At 44.0% G+C, this 22,114-nt stretch overlaps 1 protein-coding gene across 1 annotated transcript in view; it reads right to left on the bottom strand.

Moving 5' to 3' along the window:
• The window catches only part of LOC117109366 (tenascin-like), a gene marked incomplete at its 3' end in the record, with an annotated part of 41,353 nt that overhangs the window by 15,912 nt on the left and 3,327 nt on the right, over positions 1-22,114 (bottom strand). The window contains exons 3-5 of the mRNA XM_033251677.1: positions 15,024-15,272; positions 14,118-14,252; positions 13,763-13,909 (exon numbers count right to left, since the gene is read on the bottom strand). Of these exons, the coding sequence (XP_033107568.1) occupies positions 13,763-13,909; positions 14,118-14,252; positions 15,024-15,272 (531 nt within the window). The remainder of the gene's footprint in view (positions 1-13,762; positions 13,910-14,117; positions 14,253-15,023; positions 15,273-22,114) is intronic.

Raw genomic sequence — 22,114 nt, 5'->3', positions numbered from 1 at the left:
GGCGTCTCTTACAAGGCTTTTATATTGGATAAATCGCGAGGTTTCACCCAGGCCGGAGTGACGCGACTCAACGATTCGGTCCGAACCTACGTGTGGGCCATTCTCGGCGCTCAGGCGACGACGCGTACGTCGATTCTCGCTCGGGGAACGGGGCTCGACGCCCAAAAACAGTTTTTGGTCAACGTCGAGGATGCGATAAACAGTCCGGTAGACATTCCAGACTCGATAGCGAGGTATCAGGACGTCTTGCGATTTGCGAGATCTCAAGTCAACTACGTCCTCGGATACAATCTCTACATGTGTCCGGCCGACATGGAACTGAGAATCACCACGACGACCGACTACAACAATAAAATCTTAATTGCAGAACGAAATTCGCAACAATTAGGATTAAACGACATAAACGAGCCCGAATCGAGACCCGTCGAACCGCTGCCTAAGGCGGCGTTTCCCGTCAAACCGCCTACGCCGGCGTCACCCCCGACGCCTACGCCGACCCCACCACCGACCTCGACTACGCCTACGCCGACCCCACCGCCGACGCTCGAGACTCCCGGCCCAACCCCAAAGCTCGAGACTCCCGGCCCAACCCCAAAGCTCGAGTCGTCAACCCCGACCGCGTCTGTGGCTACCGCGTCTCCGACTCCGTCTCCGAGCATGAAATTGCCAAAGTTTCGACGGTGATTGGTTTCGCAGTCGTTACTTTTTTCGTTTACGAGCTGACGAGGCTTTGGAGCTAGTCTCCACCTTTGGTGTCGACGCCAGAGGCGTTTTGACGTTCGCCGACAGATAATTGTAAGCGATTCCGGTAACGGCCAGAATCAGCAACCAGACCCGGTCGGCCACAAAGCCGACGACGCCACCGGCTGTTTTTAGCAGAAAGCTTACGACAGCTCCGATAATTCCGGGTAACGCCAAAAGAGCCTTGTCGCCGAGCTTTTTCAGGATCTCGGCAAAGTTTTTCAGGTGTCTTTTAAGCCATCCGTCGGGTTTCCCGGGATCCAGTGACGGGTTAGGATTCGGACCGGGATTCGGACCCGGGTCCGGGTCTGGAGGGGAAGGAGGAGAAGTCGAGTTTCCACCGGTAAATATCGCTACCAACGACGCAATGATGGATCCTAAAGCCGTGACGATGCTAGCGATGGTTATCCCTTGCTCGCGAAACAAAATCCTCAATCTCGCTCTCAACGGTAGGTTTTTATCCAAAACACTTTCTACGGTATCTCGTATCCTATTTACCTGACTCCTTAGCCTATCCGCGTTAATTTCTACAACTTGCAATCTAGCTTTCCTTTCCGCTTGCAAGTCTCGTAACCGATCGTCGATTTCTTTCAGCTCTTGGGTCGTCGATCCTCGTTCGTCCATCTCAGCCCTTTCTCGTTTGTACTCTGCTATTTTTTCGTCAAGCTTTCCGAGCTTTGCCAGAGAAAGCGCTAGTTCCTCTTTGACCGTAGTCATTGCTTTCATAATAGCATTATACTCTCTAACACTGATAAGCACTTGCCCCTCTCGGGCAGCCTCCCCACCTGCAGTCTCCTCGCCAGCCTCCTCGTTCACGCTCTCGATAATGGATGTTGTTTCTTCTATCGTCCGGTCGGCTAACTCGATCAACTCTTCCGGCGTTATGTTTGGCTGAGGTGGTGGTATACCGAGCCTATCCTTTTCAAACGTGATTACCCGCCATTCGGGATCGATAAATTTTTCTACATCTATTTTAGCTAGTTTTACTTGCTCGCCTCGGGAATTATCTCTGGGGGTAGCGAATTTAATAAAATCGTTGATGGAACGTTTTGCAGTCAGCCTAACCCACGCTCCATCCGCCATTCTAAATTCCAAGCCCCCTTCGGCGCTAATTCTAAAGTCGTTTTCATCGAAGCGTATGTGACCCGATGTAATTACCTTTCCTTTATACTGTTCGTTCTCGACGATAAACCTTTTAAACCGTTCGAGTTGGTAGTCCAATTTCTCTCGATTGAGCGAGGCTGCTCGAGAAGGGGTATCGATGATTTCCGTCTCGATGGTAGTATCGATGCCTCGGGCTCCTCCGCTCGCTTCGTTTTCATCCTCCCAATCCTCGTCGACGCGACTTTCGCTATCGTATTCCTGTTTACCAATTTCGTCCATGGGTATAAATTCTGCCATTTTATTATAGATGGCAAACAATTAACGGATTAAAAAAAGTTGCCGTATAAAAAATGCATCACGAGATAAGCGCCAACAGGTCGGTCAAGCTCAAAAACACCGACCACAGAAACGACAGACGCGTCTTTACCACCGTCATGAACCTGATAAACGAAGCCGGTCCCGGCGACGTCCTGCGAGTCAGATTTCCGGATCTCGGCGACGACGACGCCATAGTTCCGGGTACGGCTCGACTGGCTTTTAATCTGGTCTTGAACTCGAGCACGGACGCGAATCGAACGATCGTCAACAACATCGGTAGATCGCTCGTCGAGAAAATACGCATAACTCTGGAAGGAAAGGAAGTTTTTACCCTAACCGATTACGACGTGTACAATTGTTACAAGGACTTGTGGAAGACGGAATACGAACGTCTCAACAGTTCGTATCAAGGCATCTCTAGCGAAAACGAACGAAAGATTCGCGTAAACGCCGGCGACAAGGTGACGGTTGCGACAAACGACGTTCGTCGAGCAGCTTACGACGTGGCAGTCGGCAACGCGTACGGCAACAGATTTTGCATCCCTCTCGACTTTGAGTTGCTGACCGACCACATGCCCTTCAACCAAAAGATGCTGCACGATCGACTCGAGTACGAAATAACGTTTAGACCTGCCAAGGACGTGCTCACGACTAGCGACGCTAATGCGACCTTTAAATTGGAGGGAATCGTTCTCGAGTACGAGATTATAAAAAGCGAGGGGATTTCTCGTCAGACTAGGATGAAATATCAGGATAGATCCGTAATACTCTTTGACAGAGTGTTGTTGCATCACAAAGACGCCTTAGACAAGGATCAAACAATCTGGAACATTTATATAAACACGGCAGCCAAATCCATCAAAGGCGTGCTTTTGCTGTTTAAGGAACGAGAGGCCGATTTTGAGCACGACCCCGAAAAGTTTTACAACCCGAAAATCAAAGAATGCAGCGTCACGATCGACGGGTCGGCCAACGAAATTTACGCCCGCGGAATGATGCCCTACAGAAATTACGAAGAGATTCGCAAGCACTTTTGCAACCAAGCCTGCAAGCCGACGCATTTCACCTACATGTCGCAGAGGAAATATCTGACGGATCACTACGGTCTCTGGATCGATCTCAGAGCCGTCACGGACAATACCCTGCACGGAACGGGTAGAAAGATCGACGCCGATTCGGGCGGACTGAAACTGCAGCTGACGCGAGACGCGGAGGCGACGGCCCCGCTAGATTGCTACGTCTTTATCGTCGCAGACGCTCAGCTAAACATTGAGGGAAACAGACTCGTCAGAGTAAACTATTAAGACCGGCATATTAAAAACCATGTTTCCAAAAGAGGCTCACTGCGCTCTGATCGTCGGAGCGACAAATTGTGGCAAGACGGTTTACGCGTTGAATCTGCTCGAGACGGAATACAAGGATTACTTTAAAAACATTGTATTTGTCTGTCCGACGTTTAGCGTAAACTCGAGTTATAGACGCGCGTGGATAGAGCGAGACGAAAACGTCTTTTCGATCGACCCCGGCGAGTCTCTGGACGATTGCCTGATGCACCTCTGCGACAAGTTTAACGACGACGCCGAGACGCTTTTCGTGATCGACGATTGCAGCAGCAACAAGGACATGAAGAGAAAGCAGCAGACGCTGTCGACGCTAGCCTTTTCCGGTCGACATCACAAGAAATCCGTTTGGATTCTCACCCAAAAGTACAATTCCATCCTCAAAGATTTCAGAGAGCAGGTTCGATGGATCGCGCTCTTTTTCTGCAAAGACAGAGACAGTTTTTACGATTGCCTGCGAGAGAATGACGTGATAAAAGATGCGGACGACAAGAAACGCATCAAAGACAAGATCGACACGACGTGTTTTAGCAAGTTGCTGTTGAAATGCGATAGGCCGACTCGTTGGGGAATTCACATCGGATAAAATATATTTTACATTTATTAAAATGACCGACATAACGCACGAGATGCAAGCGCTCGCAGAAAAGGAATCCAAGACCGCCGCAGGCGGCGTCGACCCGCCCGCAAAGAAAAAGCGCAGACCCAAAAAGAGTGAGCCGAAACCTCCCGAGCCATCTCTTACGCCCGAGCAAGCTCGAGACGTTTCCGACGAGCTCAGAGACCGAATAAAGACCGTCGTGAGCGGAGGTAACGCTCAATACTACTTTGGACAGGAATACGTCACGGAGCAAATCGAGCGCATGCCTGAGGCCGAAATTTCCAAGTTGTACGCGATGCTAGAATCCAAAAAGGGTAGCGACGTGACGAAATCGCTCGGCAGCAGCGTGATTCGCATGTACAGCAAGACCATCGGTTACGTGCTCCCGATCGATTCGATCGAGCAACTCGGCGACGATCTCGAAAACGATCGGTTCCTGATGGAAGCGTTGAATCTCGTCGCGTGCGAGCTCTATTATAAATTTGGAGCGTGGCTCGCACCGCTTTCGGTCGCGATGCACACGGCGAGACACGTAAAATACAAACGCCCGAGCGACGAGCAATCGACGCCGAAGGTGGCGTCCCAAGATCTCGAGAAATCTGAGGCGCCTGCGATTACCGACCCGCCCGAGTAATTACCGAGTAAAAAAATTACCGACATTTACAAAATGGACGAAACAATTACTCAAGTCACGAGCAAGAATCCCAAGCGAGTTGCGGCCGGAAAAGCAATCGCCGAGAAACGACGACAAGCCTCGGAGACATTGCGCGTGTCGTTGGCGAGTTGCATTCCGTATCTGTCGCTCGTCGCGTTGGGGTACCTAGTCTACGTAGCATCCACCACGCCGCAGGCGCCGACCAGGAAACCGGTACAGGTAACGCAGGCGCCTCCGACACCAATGCTCACGCCACCCAGGCCGGTACCCAAGCCGTCCAAGCCGGATCCGTTTGAAATGTAAATAAAAATCTCTCTTGCTTAAAAAAGGTATGAGTGGCATCGATACAAAGGTAATTGTAAACAGCCTGTACGACGGAGCGATCGTGTCCACGTTGACGGTCGGTTACGTGATGATACTGAAAAAGGTGGTGGGAAGCAAAGCGCCGCTCGTAGACAAGTTGACGGTCGTCGACACGGCAAAGCTCGCGGGTCTGATTGCGACTTCGACGCTGACCAAAAACATGCTGGTGGCAAACGGCTACATTCCCGACAAGATTTTAAATTAATTACCGCGATAGTAAAAAATGGCAACCGTGGCAATGATGGTCGGCGGTGCGATGGTAAACGCCCTAGCTTTTAGCGGAAGCAACTTTATCTTTAGCCGCATGAGCGGTGGCGACGCGGAACGCAAACGGCACGATCTGGCCTTGGAACAATTGTCTCAGGCTCGAGATTCGTGGAGCAAAAAACGAGCCTCGCAACTCGATTACATCAACGAAAAACTTGGACGCGAGCAGCACGCCCGAGGAACCTTTTCGGACGTCGAAACTGCGATGAGAGAATACTATAGGATGGGTGGATCGAACGATCGCCTGCAACTCGAGCGAGAACCGCAGCTGTCCGACTTTTACGCACCCGGCGATTCGCAGCAGGATGCGGAGCTGGTCGGATTGGTCGTCGTGTTGAGCGTACTCGCGTTCGCGGCCGTAAAATATTTATAAGATGTTTCGATATTTATAAATATGAGCACGAAACGTGAAATACGGCAACTCGAACGTGCATACTACGCTCCTCAACATTTATGGCAGGGCGAGGGGGCCATCGACCAACTCGTCAGCAAGACGAGGATACCGCGAGACGTCGTAAAAGAGTGGCAGTTTAAGCAGAGCATGTGGCAAATTTATCTACCGCCGCCTAAACACGTACCGAGCGTGCCTACGAGGCAGAGCGTCTCGGTAAATCAAGTACATCAAGCCGACCTGCTCTTTTTACCGCACGATAGGTACGGGGGAAAAACGTACAAGTACGCCCTGACGGTCGTCGACGTGGCGAGCAGATACAAGGAAGCGGAACCGTTGACGACCAAAAACTCGTCGGAGGTCTCGCGAGCCTTTGACAAGATTTACGTGCGAGAGTTGACGTGGCCCGAGTCGTTGCAGGTCGATTCGGGTAGCGAATTTAAAGGCGAAACGTTAAAAGCGATGAAGGAGCACAACGTACGCGTGAGCGTGGGAGTTCCCGGTAATCACAAATCTCAAGGAATCGTAGAAAGGTTCAACAAGACTCTTGCCGTCAAACTGTTTCCGCATCAGTATGCTCGGGAAATGTTGGATCCGACGAAACGCAACGCGGAATGGGTGGAAAACCTGAAACCCGTTTTGAAAGAGTTAAACGCTCAAGGACCCGACGAGGCCGTACGCAGGCGAGACGAAATTAAGTACGAGCCCAAGTACAATCGACCCGTCGGATTGGACGAGCGCGTCTTGGATTCGAGCCTGCGCGTACGATACCTGTACAGACCCGGAGAATTGGAAGGGGGTGAAAGACGCAGAGCTACCGATCCGATATGGAGCATCGATACGTACGACGTGCGAAACGTCATGATCAAACCGCATCAACCCGTCTTGTATTTTTTACGAGGAGTACCGAGGAGTTTTGTACGAGAAGAATTGTTGGTCGTTCCCATCGACACGCAATTACCGCCCGAGTGAAAATGGAATAAGGGAAAAACGCGTTGTAATAAAATGACGCAAAATACTTGTCGTTGGATCAGGATGGGTTCTACCGAATCGTGCGGAAAAGCAACGTTGAAGCATCAAGACTCGCTGCCCGAGCATCTACGCGGATATTGCCGCGGTCACAAGTTTAGAATCGTCGAGGCGGGGGTACGGTTTCGTGCGAAATATGCGGCAGGGGTTGCAAGACTATACTGCACAATATCTGCTATAGATGCGGTGGACAAGTTGTGAGCAACGCGATACTCTTGCGGCGTCAATCGCCCAGTCGACGCCCCGAGGGTGAAGACGGCTGTCGTTATCTCAAGATGGGTTCGACGCAAATGTGTCGCAGGAATATCCGTCGAGAACAAGACTCACTGCCCGATCACCTCAAGGGGTACTGCGCCTACCACATGTATAGGATAAAGCACGGTAGCAAGATATCCCCGTGTTTCGTGTGCGGCGTGGGGTGCAAGGTTACGATCGACGGCGTGTGTAAAAGGTGTGCGCGGCTCGGTAAATTGTAAAATACGTTTGTATTTTGTAATCTGGCGTGCGACCTCTATCGACGTATTTTGAATTCTGACTTAAGGGACTAGACCATTAGCTAAAATGAGATATTACAACCTTAGAGAACGTGATAGTTACGACCGCCGAGACGGTTACGAACGCGAGCAGCAGAGAAGGCGCGAGGAACGCGAGCGGCGGCAACGCGAGCAGCAGAGAAGGCGCGAGGAACGCGAGCGGCAGAGAAGGCGCGAGGAACGCGAGCAGCGGCATCGCGAGGAACGCGAGCGGAGGCATCGCGAGGAACGCGAGCGGCAGAGAAGGCGCGAGGAACGCGAGCGGAGGCATCGCGAGGAACGCGAGCGGCAGAGAAGGCGCGAGGAACGCGAGCGGAGGCATCGCGAGGAACGCGAGCGGCAGAGAAGGCGCGAGGAACGCGAGCGGAGGCATCGCGAGGAACGCGAGCGGCAGAGAAGGCGCGAGGAACGCGAGCGGAGGCATCGCGAGGAACGCGAGCGGCAGAGAAGGCGCGAGGAACGCGAGCGGAGGCATCGCGAGGAACGCGAGCGGCAGAGAAGGCGCGAGGAACGCGAGCGGAGGCATCGCGAGGAACGCGAGCGGCAGAGAAGGCGCGAGGAACGCGAGCGGAGGCATCGCGAGGAACGCGAGCGGCAGAGAAGGCGCGAGGAACGCGAGCGGAGGCATCGCGAGGAACGCGAGCGGCAGAGAAGGCGCGAGGAACGCGAGCGGAGGCATCGCGAGGAACGCGAGCGGCAGAGAAGGCGCGAGGAACGCGAGCGGAGGCATCGCGAGGAACGCGAGCGGCAGAGAAGGCGCGAGGAACGCGAGCGGAGGCATCGCGAGGAACGCGAGCGGCAGAGAAGGCGCGAGGAACGCGAGCGGAGGCATCGCGAGGAACGCGAGCGGCAGAGAAGGCGCGAGGAACGCGAGCGGAGGCATCGCGAGGAACGCGAGCGGCAGAGAAGGCGCGAGGAACGCGAGCGGAGGCATCGCGAGGAACGCGAGCGGCAGAGAAGGCGCGAGGAACGCGAGCGGAGGCATCGCGAGGAACGCGAGCGGCAGAGAAGGCGCGAGGAACGCGAGCGGAGGCATCGCGAGGAACGCGAGCGGCAGAGAAGGCGCGAGGAACGCGAGCGGAGGCATCGCGAGGAACGCGAGCGGCAGAGAAGGCGCGAGGAACGCGAGCGGAGGCATCGCGAGGAACGCGAGCGGCAGAGAAGGCGCGAGGAACGCGAGCGGAGGCATCGCGAGGAACGCGAGCGGCAGAGAAGGCGCGAGGAACGCGAGCGGAGGCATCGCGAGGAACGCGAGCGGCAGAGAAGGCGCGAGGAACGCGAGCGGAGGCATCGCGAGGAACGCGAGCGGCAGAGAAGGCGCGAGGAACGCGAGCGGAGGCATCGCGAGGAACGCGAGCGGCAGAGAAGGCGCGAGGAACGCGAGCGGAGGCATCGCGAGGAACGCGAGCGGCAGAGAAGGCGCGAGGAACGCGAGCGGAGGCATCGCGAGGAACGCGAGCGGCAGAGAAGGCGCGAGGAACGCGAGCGGAGGCATCGCGAGGAACGCGAGCGGCAGAGAAGGCGCGAGGAACGCGAGCGGAGGCATCGCGAGGAACGCGAGCGGCAGAGAAGGCGCGAGGAACGCGAGCGGAGGCATCGCGAGGAACGCGAGCGGCAGAGAAGGCGCGAGGAACGCGAGCGGAGGCATCGCGAGGAACGCGAGCGGCAGAGAAGGCGCGAGGAACGCGAGCGGAGGCATCGCGAGGAACGCGAGCGGCAGAGAAGGCGCGAGGAACGCGAGCGGAGGCATCGCGAGGAACGCGAGCGGCAGAGAAGGCGCGAGGAACGCGAGCGGAGGCATCGCGAGGAACGCGAGCGGCAGAGAAGGCGCGAGGAACGCGAGCGGAGGCATCGCGAGGAACGCGAGCGGCAGAGAAGGCGCGAGGAACGCGAGCGGAGGCATCGCGAGGAACGCGAGCGGCAGAGAAGGCGCGAGGAACGCGAGCGGAGGCATCGCGAGGAACGCGAGCGGCAGAGAAGGCGCGAGGAACGCGAGCGGAGGCATCGCGAGGAACGCGAGCGGCAGAGAAGGCGCGAGGAACGCGAGCGGAGGCATCGCGAGGAACGCGAGCGGCAGAGAAGGCGCGAGGAACGCGAGCGGAGGCATCGCGAGGAACGCGAGCGGCAGAGAAGGCGCGAGGAACGCGAGCGGAGGCATCGCGAGGAACGCGAGCGGCAGAGAAGGCGCGAGGAACGCGAGCGGAGGCATCGCGAGGAACGCGAGCGGCAGAGAAGGCGCGAGGAACGCGAGCGGAGGCATCGCGAGGAACGCGAGCGGCAGAGAAGGCGCGAGGAACGCGAGCGGAGGCATCGCGAGGAACGCGAGCGGCAGAGAAGGCGCGAGGAACGCGAGCGGAGGCATCGCGAGGAACGCGAGCGGCAGAGAAGGCGCGAGGAACGCGAGCGGAGGCATCGCGAGGAACGCGAGCGGCAGAGAAGGCGCGAGGAACGCGAGCGGAGGCATCGCGAGGAACGCGAGCGGCAGAGAAGGCGCGAGGAACGCGAGCGGAGGCATCGCGAGGAACGCGAGCGGCAGAGAAGGCGCGAGGAACGCGAGCGGAGGCATCGCGAGGAACGCGAGCGGCAGAGAAGGCGCGAGGAACGCGAGCGGAGGCATCGCGAGGAACGCGAGCGGCAGAGAAGGCGCGAGGAACGCGAGCCTGTCTCTTATACACATCTAGATGTGTATTTTTGAATGGTGTAAGAATAGTCACTCTGATTTTTTTTAACTAGTCTGTTCAAACTTTTTATTGTACTTCTCTTCTTACAGGAAATGCCGACATGTTGGATATCAATGGCTTTCATTTGGTAGGTGTATAACAGGCTAAAGAAATCTGACAGAAGGGTCATCCCATCTTGCACTGTGTGGGCGATTAGGGACAAGTTCCCAGAAGCTGTGAAGACTGCCCTGGGTTTTTTGATGCTATAGAAGATGATGAAATAAACTTTGTGTTGGAAGAATTATTTATAAATTGTTATGGAAGATAATTGATAAGTCTATCCTCATTTATGCAACAGATCTTATGTAAATAGATACATTCTTGACAATTCATGTGACAACTGTGCTCTGTTTTTTTGACAATCTCATAACTCATGAAAGGAAATTTTGTCAGCATAGGCCTAGAGCTTTTGTATATCTGGACCAGTCAATTGTGTGTAACCTAGTCTGTAATTGAAATTGTTGCTATTGATGCGGATAGGCCAGCAAAGTTGATTTCAAGAACATTTTGTCGTTATGTACAGTACAATGTTTTTTTGTATCTTCCCTACTCTCGTCTCATATCTTAAAATTTTAAGCTAATACAGTATGAATTAGAATTTTGTGTACAGTAAATAAATGTAACTTGTTCTTCCCTATTCTTTACATTGGTATAAACTATAGTAAATATAAATCCATATATAATATTTAATATTTTGATAATAAATAGAGTGTGTAAAATGCAGTGATATATATTGTAATACCTGACTGCTTTAATGTTGCTTTATTCTGTGTACAGTAAAACAATTTTATATTAACTGTGAGAAAATACACTTGTAATAAATTATTTGCAATGTACAAGGATGATAAATTGCGTTTCAAAATATTTATTTAGTAACACCAGCAGTCTTGAATTTACTGTATGTACAACAATAACAAAGTGAAGCACCAAAAATATGGATGTTGAATATCTTCATGAAAGAAGAAATCTTGGCTATGGTAATACAAGACAATCAGACATGATAAATAGGGCAGTGCAGTTAAACTTGCCTAAGACGACTAATAATATACTCTAATAATTTCTAAATCGATCTAATTTTACATGCCGATCTAATTTTACATGCCGAATTGTTGTGTTTTCCATTACCATAAGAGCAAGTCAAATTTTGTTAGGGTCAAACAATTTCTCAATGGCATTTTGGATATGACATAGGCAAGTTCAACTACTGTATTTTAAAATACTAAACAAAAACTGGTGTACAGAAAAAAAATTGAAGCTTTCTCTTAAATTCCAATACCAAATTGATCAGCATGCAGACATAGGCATAATCCAGGCATTAAAAAATAAGCAGTTTCATAGAATAACTTTACACAAGACTGTACAAAGCCATACATTAAAATAGTTGTTCCTGTAAATTTAAACTCATTTAAAACTAATTTGAAAAATTTTTATTTACAAAATCGCTTTAATTGGGTTAATTGTTCACTGCGCCTTTGATAATGTTTTTTGAATTGGCGTGTTATAAATTTCTGCAATTATTATTATTATTATTATTATTATTATTATTATTATTATTATTATATATTGAGCCACATTTTCATACTGTACTATCAACTTCGCACATTACATATTTCAAAATTAATCCTCACAATTTGTTTTCTAAATCTGGGTCACATATTTGCTTCAAAAGAATTACTATTGAATGGGATTATAATACCATTTAATAATATTAAAGATATTTTGCAAGTGAAACAGGTACAGTAATACTGGTACAGTATTTATTTATTTATTATAAATTTGGCATGCAATATAAACCAGATGCATAAAAAACAAAAACTTAAGTGTGTGGCATTTCAGTATATCTTCAGAAAAAAAAATCGCTAGATAAATCATTTTAATTTAATTCTTTGGAAATATTTTGGCCTCAATCACTTGCTGCAGAGCTCTGAGCATCGCCACCTTCGGCTAACCATGGATTGGACATGTCCATTTCATCATGTCCACACAGATGGAATTGTTTGCATCACATCCATCCATTTGAGCCAATCATTTGCTCCTACTGAGGAATAAATATACAGTAGTAACAATAATGCAAAACCAGGTTTGTTAAAAATCAAAAATGTTACCAAACATTGGCATTTGCTGCTTTATCAATAACATACCATACTGAGATACAGTATGTACTAATCTGAAAAGACATTCATCAATTGACAGTATTTTTTAAGAATTTTTAATTACTTGATTAAAGCCTTCCTGTCTGCTAGTGTGTAATGTATTATTGTTGTTTCTTAATAAAACTGACACACCATGCTGATATTTTTTTACCATTCCAATATATTTGTTTCATGTACTCTGGCTGAACAGTGATGTGATATTCACTTAATTTTCTTTTGCTCACCATAAATTTTGTGTAGCTTTCATTACAAGTTTCAGCAAACAACCAGAGTGTTTCTTGCTAACGTCTTGCTGGGTGCTTGTATGCTTTGTACCACCTTCTTTCGTAGATGCCAATGTTGGGTGGTTGTACTCATGGCAAATGTTGTGGTATGTTTGTCATCGGACTGATATCTGTTTATTAATTCACTTGAATTATTCCTCCATGATTGAATTGACGTTGACTAAACCGTCTCTCTGTAACTGCGTACGTAAACGATCACAAAACTCGCGACTTCACACTAGGCTAAAGTGTACTGTATGTATTGTCTAGTCGCTCAATCGTCGGGACGATTTTTCGATCAGCTGCTCGCCAAAAATTAATTGACAGACTTGTCTTGAATATTAATGAGTTGGTTAGAAAATGCTACCAAGCTACTGAAAAAAGTGATCAGCCTCATTTTCACCCGATTTTCCTGTCTCATCATATCATGTTTTGTTTCTGTAATTATCGTTACATCTCAACATTTTGAATTTTTTAGGTATTTTTCCCGAACTCAGGAAAGGTTAAATAAGCAATATATGGCCACTTGTCTCATCCCCGCACCCCCGTCTCCTCCCCGCACCCCCCCCCCCCTTTAACAGGAATTTCATCCAAACCTGCTGCTTTGCTTTCAGATAATGAATATATTAATTTTCGAATATAATCTTCGTTTATGTTATTCAAATGAAAAGCTTCAATATTTAATGTGTAGTCAGGTTTATTAACATGAGAAGTATTAGTTACAGGTATACTTTTAGCTAATTTTGGCCCTATCGTTGCTAAGTATGTGTTTACTGCATTGACAATATCTTTTTTATTAGTAAGAATCTCACTTTCGTTTTTTTCAGGTAAATTTTTCTAATGTTTTTCCAAATTGTTTTTGAATTTTTTGACAGAAGTTCATTTTTTAAAACATTAGATTTATTTCTTTTAATCTGTTTATTTATTTTATTTTTTATTTTACGATAATCATGCAATAACTTACTAGATCGTTGTTTCAAGGCCTTTGTTTTTAAAACGTCTCTCTCTCTTATAGATTTTATTATATCTTCAGTGAGCCAAGATGCGTTTTCTTTTGCACATGTTTTCTTTTAATAGGGGCATGTTTACTTGCCACTTCTAAGAATTTATTCTCAAATGCACTTACGACGTTTTCTATATTGGAAATAAATGTCAATTTGTGCCAATTTATAAAGCTTAAATCCATTTTAATATATTTATTATGAAGTAATATGCTGTAATATTGACAACACTTATAACAAAAACAGAAACAAAATATAAATAGTGGCCAAAAACTTCTCAAACCTGTATTGCAATCGTTGCCTTCATATCCGTCGATGCAGGTGCATCCGAATGGATCAGGAGGACAAAAAAGCTTTCCTTTACAAGCTTCACCATCTCCAGTAGTACAAACAACATCACAATTACGACCCCAGTTGTTGCTTCCACAAGCTACACAAACAAAATGAAAGTATAAACCATAAATACCGAAACATTATTTTATGAAAAAAGCACTTACAATTTTAGGCTGATGACTTTATTATTTTAAGATTTCTCATACTGTATATTTACCATTGAAATATATAAATATATAGAAACTTGAGTTTCCGAGTACTTAAAGGTAAATTGAATTAAATTAAATTTAAATTTGTTGGCTTACATGTTTGGCAGTTTTCTCCTTTGAAGCCTGCAGGGCATATACATATACCGGTCTTGTCGTCACAAACTCCACCGTTATAACACACAGGACAATCCATCTCACATTCAGGGGGTCTCCATTTTGGCAGTGGACAATCTAAGTAAAAATGTTTACTATGTCAACACAAAAAGTAGACAATAAATAAATAAAATAAAATATGTAAACACTTCTAGCATGTGGGTGGACACTTATGATGTAGAGACAAAACAAAAATTGGCCAGAAAACTGGTACAACACTACAAGCATTGGTACTGTATAAAGACAACCCAGGTGGAGAGATCAGACATTAGGCGAAGAGGCGTTAAAGATTCAAAAAGTCCTTGGTTAAAGTAATGGGAAGGTATAAATATATAAATATATCCATGGAGGAATTAGTTTAGAACTAATTCCTCTATGATATATCCAGGGAAATTTCACTGTTTCCTGATATATCTAATATTTTAAGTGAATAAAATGTGGTGCTGAATGTGCTCTAAAATCAGAAAATGTAATGCATAAAACAGTCATACTTATTTCCCTATACCTTAATGCTATAAATCAGATATGGATGAATAATCATAATTATATTATATAATTATAAACACTCAGGACAAATAAAAAATGAAAACAATCACCATATCAAATGTCATTAAACCATATGGCATAAAATAAGTCAAAACAAAATTAAAGCTTATGACTAAACAAAGGAAATAATTTCTTAATTGAACCATTTTTTATTTTTTAAATAATGAGAAAATCAAAACATATATATTTTTGACTACAAAACAATTTTATATTATTGCAATAATAACTATTTCTTCGTTCTCCATCAATCCAACATTCTATTGATTGTGAATTTCAACAAATGTGAATGTTATTCATATTTACCTCTGACAATGAGTCTCATTACTCCGTGGTTGTCATCAGGACTACCACTTCTATAACATTCATATACCCCGTCATCTTTAGCTCGTATATTTTCAATCGTAATGGAAGAATTACCGTTCCACATTTGAATTACGTCACCATAATTATGTTTCCAGCGTAAATCGTTATAACCGCCATCTTCACTGAGGCTAATAGTGGCAGATTCCCCAATGCCGACAGTCAGCGTTCGAAACTGCATTCTAATGGTAGCTGTGAAAATACATTCAAATAATGATGATAGAACAAAAAAAATTACTTAACTGCGTGGCGGGTCAGGGAATTAAAAATAAAGAAGACAAGGAGGTGGAGGGTGAAGACCACCTCAGCCCCACCATGGTAGGGGCTGAGGTATAACAACATTTATGAAATGGTACTCTCAAGTTTAAATTTTAATTTCCGTTTTTTCGCACAATATACGTTTATTTGTGGCTAAATACAACGTAATAAGCCACCAAGTTTTAAAATTATAATAACAAGTATTTGTAAAACTTGTGTATGACCTTAAACTTGTAGTAGCATACCCAAGCGCAATAAAAAAAAAATCTCACATTATACGTTTATTTGGGACTAAATACTGTACAACGCAGTAAGCCACCAAGTTTTAAAATTATAATCACAAGTATTTGTAAAACTTGTATATGACCTTGAACTCGTAGTACCATAAAGGAGCACAATAAAAAAAAATCTCACAATATTTATTTGGGACCAAATACAACGCAGTAAGCCAACGAGTTTTAAAATTATAATCACAAGTATTTGTAAAACTTGTATATGACCTTGACCTCGTAGTACCATACATGGGCGCAATAAAAACAAATCTCACAACATACGTTTATTTGGGACTAAATACAACGCAGTAAGCCACCGACATGAAAAATTCTAATTCTAATTAAAAGTAAAACTTGTTTATGACCTTGACCTTGTAGTATCATGCACGCACACAAGAAAAGAAAATCTCACATTTGTTGAATTGGAAATAAGTACGACGTAACACAGTAGTCACCGCGTTGGAAAATTATAATACAATAGTAAAACGTGTATATGACCTCCCAGGTAACAATCCCACATGGGGCCCATATGCAAAATATCTGGGAAAAGTCTTATGGACTACCCCATATTTTTCCCTTATGGGATTCGTCTGGGCAATCACAAAAGGGCCTTGCCCATGGTTTACCCATATGGAGCCGATGCCAAATATATAGGCAAATATATATGGGAATGTCCATATTTAAAGTACATGGGCCCCATATGGTAAATACTGGGCAGATAAATATGGAAATGCCCACATTTACTCCGCATGGGGCCCATGTGCCAAATATCTGGGAAAATACATATGGGCAGTTCCGGTGTCCTATTTCAAGTAAACTGGCCTAACTGTTGTTGAATTCTCTAACTATACTACTGTGCTAGGCCTAATTCGCAGCCAAAACCATTGCATTCCCTGGGCCTAAGCCTACGTAGGCCTAGGCCTTCTTGTTTAAGCCTATAATTATTGGCCTAGTTTCTTGAACTGGCGTTGGATCGCCAGTTAACTCTCTGGCTAGGGGCATAAGCCAAGGCATAGCCTACGTTTTTCTCTTATTATATTTTTCGCTGGTGATGTATATTATTAGGCTAGGCCCTGTCTACTTATAATGTCATTGTGTATAGGCCAGGCCTAGCCTAGACTTTGTATTTAACTTTAGTATAGGGGACCTGGCTGGCTAGCCCTCCCACCACCAAGCCTAGGGGGGGGGGGGCCCTAGGCTGTCCGTATTGTGTCCACATATACACCAGAACATAATGTCATTGTCAAAATATTGAATTCCAACATGATGGAGTGCATTACAATTCAAAGCTGTTTTCTGTTTCTCAAGCATAAAATACTATACTACACTTTATTTAATATCAGTATAGGCCTACATCTTTGTGCAGCCTACTGTATATTGTTGATATTAATTGTAAAGTTAAACATTTTCTTAATTTCTTCTTTATGTTGTGTTTTTGTCAGGAGTAAAACATGAGGCATCCATAGGCCATTATTAATAGAGCTACTGTAAGTATTGGCGAAGATGGACACCAAAACTTAAAATTCAATATCCAAATATCAGATCACCATCCTGAGCTGCAGTATGTGCTACCTGCCAACATACCAGTACTTTCTATGGAGGCATTATAATAATTTTGATCGGTTTTGAAGATGGTCTTGTGCAAACAATTGGTGAGTTTTGTTGTAGCCTATTTATTATTTTGTGAATACTTATTAAGGTGAATGGTAATATACAGACATATAATGTGATTGGGATTCCATTTCATCACTTATCACAAGTTGGTCAATGGTAAGGATTAGATGATGTACGCGTAAAATTAGATTTCATAATTCCATGATATAATAGTAGACAAAATACTACATTGTCGTCTTATGCTAACATTTTTAATTAAAGCATAATGTTTGTTATTTCTTTGTTTTTACTTTATTTTCTTTTATTTTTTGATTTGATAAACCTACTTTCATTAATATATTTAACTAAGCTTGAATAACTGTTTGTGTACCTGTACAGTAGTGTGCTAAATTTTTGATGTGCAGCCTGAGAGTTACCTTAACAGACTACATTATTTGAACTTGCACAAAACACCTCATTTACACTTATCACAGAACAAAAATTTCAAAATACATCAACTACTTCATGTGATGGAATTTGGTGCTATAATATTTTGTTTTATTTACATGGTAATTCACTTAACGTATATATATTATATTTTACAGTATTTTCAAGCCTTGAAACTTGTTTAACAACATTGAAATCTATCCTGAACAACTTTGTTGCCTGAATTCATCTTAACTGGATCAAAAAGTACCAAGAAGTTTCAAAAGCTCAAGATTGTCAAAATCAGTAAGTAAATAGATTCTAAAAACAAATGATTGGGTGAGACTTTTCTATACCTTGTTTATCGAACCTGCCTACTGCAAATATTGATATTTTTAAATAAAAATAAAATTTTATTTTTGAGGAATTAGCGCACCCACTGCCACAAAAAAAGGAAACTGCAGTAAAAATTAGTTTTTAAAAATTTTAATTATGCCCTCCACTGCCCTGAAATCTCCAAAATATACATATTATATAAATTGCATTTAACCATCCTAATTTACATTCACCAATAAAATTGTATATTTATTTTCTCCTCCGTCTGGATGTCTTAGACGAAACTGTTTGCTGAATAAAAAAAATAAATGTTATCTTTATTTTTATTCCGCCCTCCTCCGATGATCTTTAGAAAAATAAATACATGAAACAAGGTATAAAAGAAGTCGCGCCTTAGCTACTGATGAAATAATATCCATGTAACATAACAATGTTTAGGATTACTGTGTGGATCTAAGCACTACATTGTTACTTTATTATTCGTAAAACCCAATCTGTTTAGCTTCTATAAATATATATTGAATTATAGGATGATACTCATATCAATAGTACTCAACACATCCTTAATAAAATCATATTTAAGGCAATCAAAGTGTTTAATACTGTAAAACCAGCTAAACTTTCATGTGCAAACAAATTTCACAAATACCATACAAAATTTAGGAATATCGTATGTTAATGAGGATTGTAATTATCATGTAATTATTAGCTGTGTCTGGCCAGCTAAACCCTAGCAGATAGGCAGTCTTATGCCTCAGCCTAGCTAGCATTAGAAAGAGATGATACGATATTGTCATCATAGATGATCTATAATATGGTGTTCATCTCATGAATAAATTCAGGTGTTAGGGCACATAGAAAGAATTATTAGAATACCCTCCTTTTAAAAAAAAAATGTGATGAGGGTGGATTTTTTTTATTCCGCATCAATATTCCCAAAATTAGTTAATGTGCGCAGGAGTGATAATATAACAATCTTTTTATATGTGCCCTTATCAATTTACGAAAGTTTCATGTCACAAAAGTTTCTTGTTTTACATTAGTTGTAATGCTGTAATTTAACCTCTTTGAAATTTTTTGTGCACCAAGCCTCTTAGTTTTTACAGCCAGGCCTTGCTGAAAATTGAGTGGTTAATTTTAGGCAAATAATTGTGCCGCATTTAAATATCTGTGATGCAATTGTGGAAGTGCTTCGCAATTACAGTAGTGTAAAACCTGTCACATTTTGCGATGCGATACTGGGTAAAACGAATGCTGAAGCCCAGTAAAAATACTTTATCGTAATTAAAATTAGATCTCATTCACATTCACTTTACCTTTCTAATGCATAAAAAATGTAATAATTTGTCATAAATGTGCTGTGATGATTGTATGTAATCCCAAAGGTGTTAGGAGACATGTCACCTATATCAATAGTTTAGACCTAAAGTAAATTTGCACAAAAACCAAAGTCAATGAAAACACTAATTTTCAAAATTTTATTTTTTTTATTTGATAAATCTAAGTGAGTAAATCTTAAAAGCTATTATTTTTAGGTCTTTTTTTTTTTTCTCAGGGCCAGTTTGCAGAATTCTGAAATGCGAGGATGCAACTAGATGTCAAATAAAAAGGAGGCGATTGAATACTTTCTTAATAAACTTTGTGGAAAAGTATGAGGGAAAAAGGCATTCGTACTGTCTGTTACTATGATTCATGGTGGAACTATTGACAATTCTTATTTATACTCTTGCATGGACCCTATCAATTTGAGGATATTCATAATCTGTAAAAACGTTAAATATGTGATATTCCCAATGCGATCAAAATGATGGAATATTCTTACTTTCCAAGGAGCTGGAGAAATTGAATTGTATAGTTATTAAGGGACATTAAGAAATTTTGATTTCATTTACCACTATTTTGTATTTGCAATTGACAAGATTGCTTTTTCTACAAAATAAATAAAATGATTGATGTGTTAAAATGAAATAACCGTTTTGTTTAATCATTTCAGTAAAAATATTTTGTACTCTACGTGCAATTGAAAAGTTTTATTTTCAGAAAAGGAGTAATTTGTTGAAATGTACACCTAGCTCATGGTCATCGACTCAGCCAATATTCAAACCAGAGTTAGAAGCCATGTCAGAAATATGTGGCTATCATATTTGTTCTCTCTGGGCCATGTCAGCTATACAGGCTCCCATATGGGCAAACCAATATGCCATCCATATGAGCGAGAAAATATGGGCCTCACATATGGGACACCTATATACCACCCATGTGCAGTTGCAATGGGTACCATGTTTGTACCACATGGGGTTTTGGTGGAGAATACGAGGGGCCCCCATATGGGCAAACCCATATTACATCCATATGGGCCAGAAAATAAAGGGCCCCATATACCACCCATGTGCAATTGCATATGGGTACCATGTGAGAATCCCATATGCCACCCATGTACAAATGCATAAGGGTACCATGTTGGCCCCATATGGGTTCTCTGAAAGATGTAGGCCCCACATGGGGCTTGGGTGCAGAATCCAGAGGATGCCTTAAGGGCTAGTCCATACCATACCCATGGGTTGGGAAATATAGGTTCCATATGGTCCCCAAATGGGTTATACCTGGGCTATGGGTTAAACCACATGGGCCCGACATGGGGCTTGGGTGCAGAATCTGGAGGTTTCCTCAAGGATAACCCATATAGTACTCATATGTGTCGGGAAATATAGGTTCCATATGAGAAACTCATGTAAAAATGCGTGGGTTCCATATGGGCCCCAAATGGGTTATATCTGGGCTATGGGCTAAATCAGATGGGCCCCACATGGATCTTGGGTGCAGAATCCGGATGTTTCCTCAAGGATAGCACATATGGTACCCATATCGATCAGAAAATATAGGTCCCATATGGGAAACCTATATGCCACCCACATACAAATTAATGTGGGTTCCATGTGGGCCCCAAATGGGTTATATCTGGGCTATGTGGGCTGAATCATATGGGTCCCACATGGAACTTGGGTACAGAATCCAGAGTTTCCTCAAGGATTGCACATATGGTATCCATATAGATCTGCATATGGGCACCATGGGTCCCTTATGGGCTTGTTACCTGGGCTTGACCTTGTAGTATTAGTCATCCATAATAGGAAACATTAATAATAATAATAATAATAGTTGGATTTGTAGAGCGCATCATGCGAAAAAGCCTCTATGTGCTTAGTGATTGAGCTCTTTGATTTGGACATTTTGAGAAAAAAGAAAGTTGAAGTTATTTTATGAAACTAAAAAAACATACTCCTTAAACTAAGGCATGGTTGGCCATTGGCTCCGAGGAGTTCATCCGCCCTTTGTTCAGCTGTTTTTTTCGTGCTGCTGGGTGTCCATCCACCCTCCCATTGGCGGCCGCTAAAGACCACCAGATGGGGTTGTTGGAATTAGTCGCCGACGACTCGACCGGATGCAGTTTACATACATGCCAAGTTTGAGTTTGGCTGTGGATGGAGATTTGCACAGGAACGAAACAATTTAGGCGTGGGTCAAGGGCCCGCCTAGGGCCCCGGAAGTTTTTAGGCCTAGATGCTCTCTGGTGCACTCTGAGCAGATCGCTAGTGCTCAAATTAAATCTTAAAAATGGGGTAATATATACTAACATTTTTTGAAAAATAAAATTCTATAGCTTTATTTCAGTGTTAAAACTCAACCCTCTAGATACCGTCTTCGACTGTAGTCAAAATTGACCTCAAACCGAGAATTCCCATTTTCGACTGCAATCGAAATTTCGTGACTAAAAAATAGGTGGTTTTCAAATCGCTCTTCTGTTTTTATTTTAGCTCCAATACGTCAGAAATTTTGAACATGCATGCGTGATGCTTTTGTTTTTCGAAATCTGTGAAGAACTCACATACCCTTATATAAAAATTTTTAGAAATATCAATTTGAAATCGTTATTAATTTCAAAAATTTTTCGAAATGGCCGCACAAGATGTGTACACAGCCGAGCAAGCGATTGACCTGATTTTTGATTCAGACAGCGATGAAGGTGAATTTTTAGATGTGCGAGACTTAGACGTGCCTGTTAGCGATGATGACTTCAAGCGATGATAGGGCTTCAAGCAGTTTTGACGGCGGAGATATTCTTGATGAAGATGAGCCTAGGCCTAGAAA

The sequence above is a fragment of the Anneissia japonica genome, unplaced genomic scaffold (assembly GCF_011630105.1).
Source record: "Anneissia japonica isolate Jap-2015-1 unplaced genomic scaffold, ASM1163010v1 scaffold17858_len82487_cov107, whole genome shotgun sequence".
Lineage (NCBI taxonomy): Eukaryota > Metazoa > Echinodermata > Crinoidea > Comatulida > Comatulidae > Anneissia > Anneissia japonica.
This window is presented reverse-complemented; position numbering and strand designations above follow the sequence as displayed.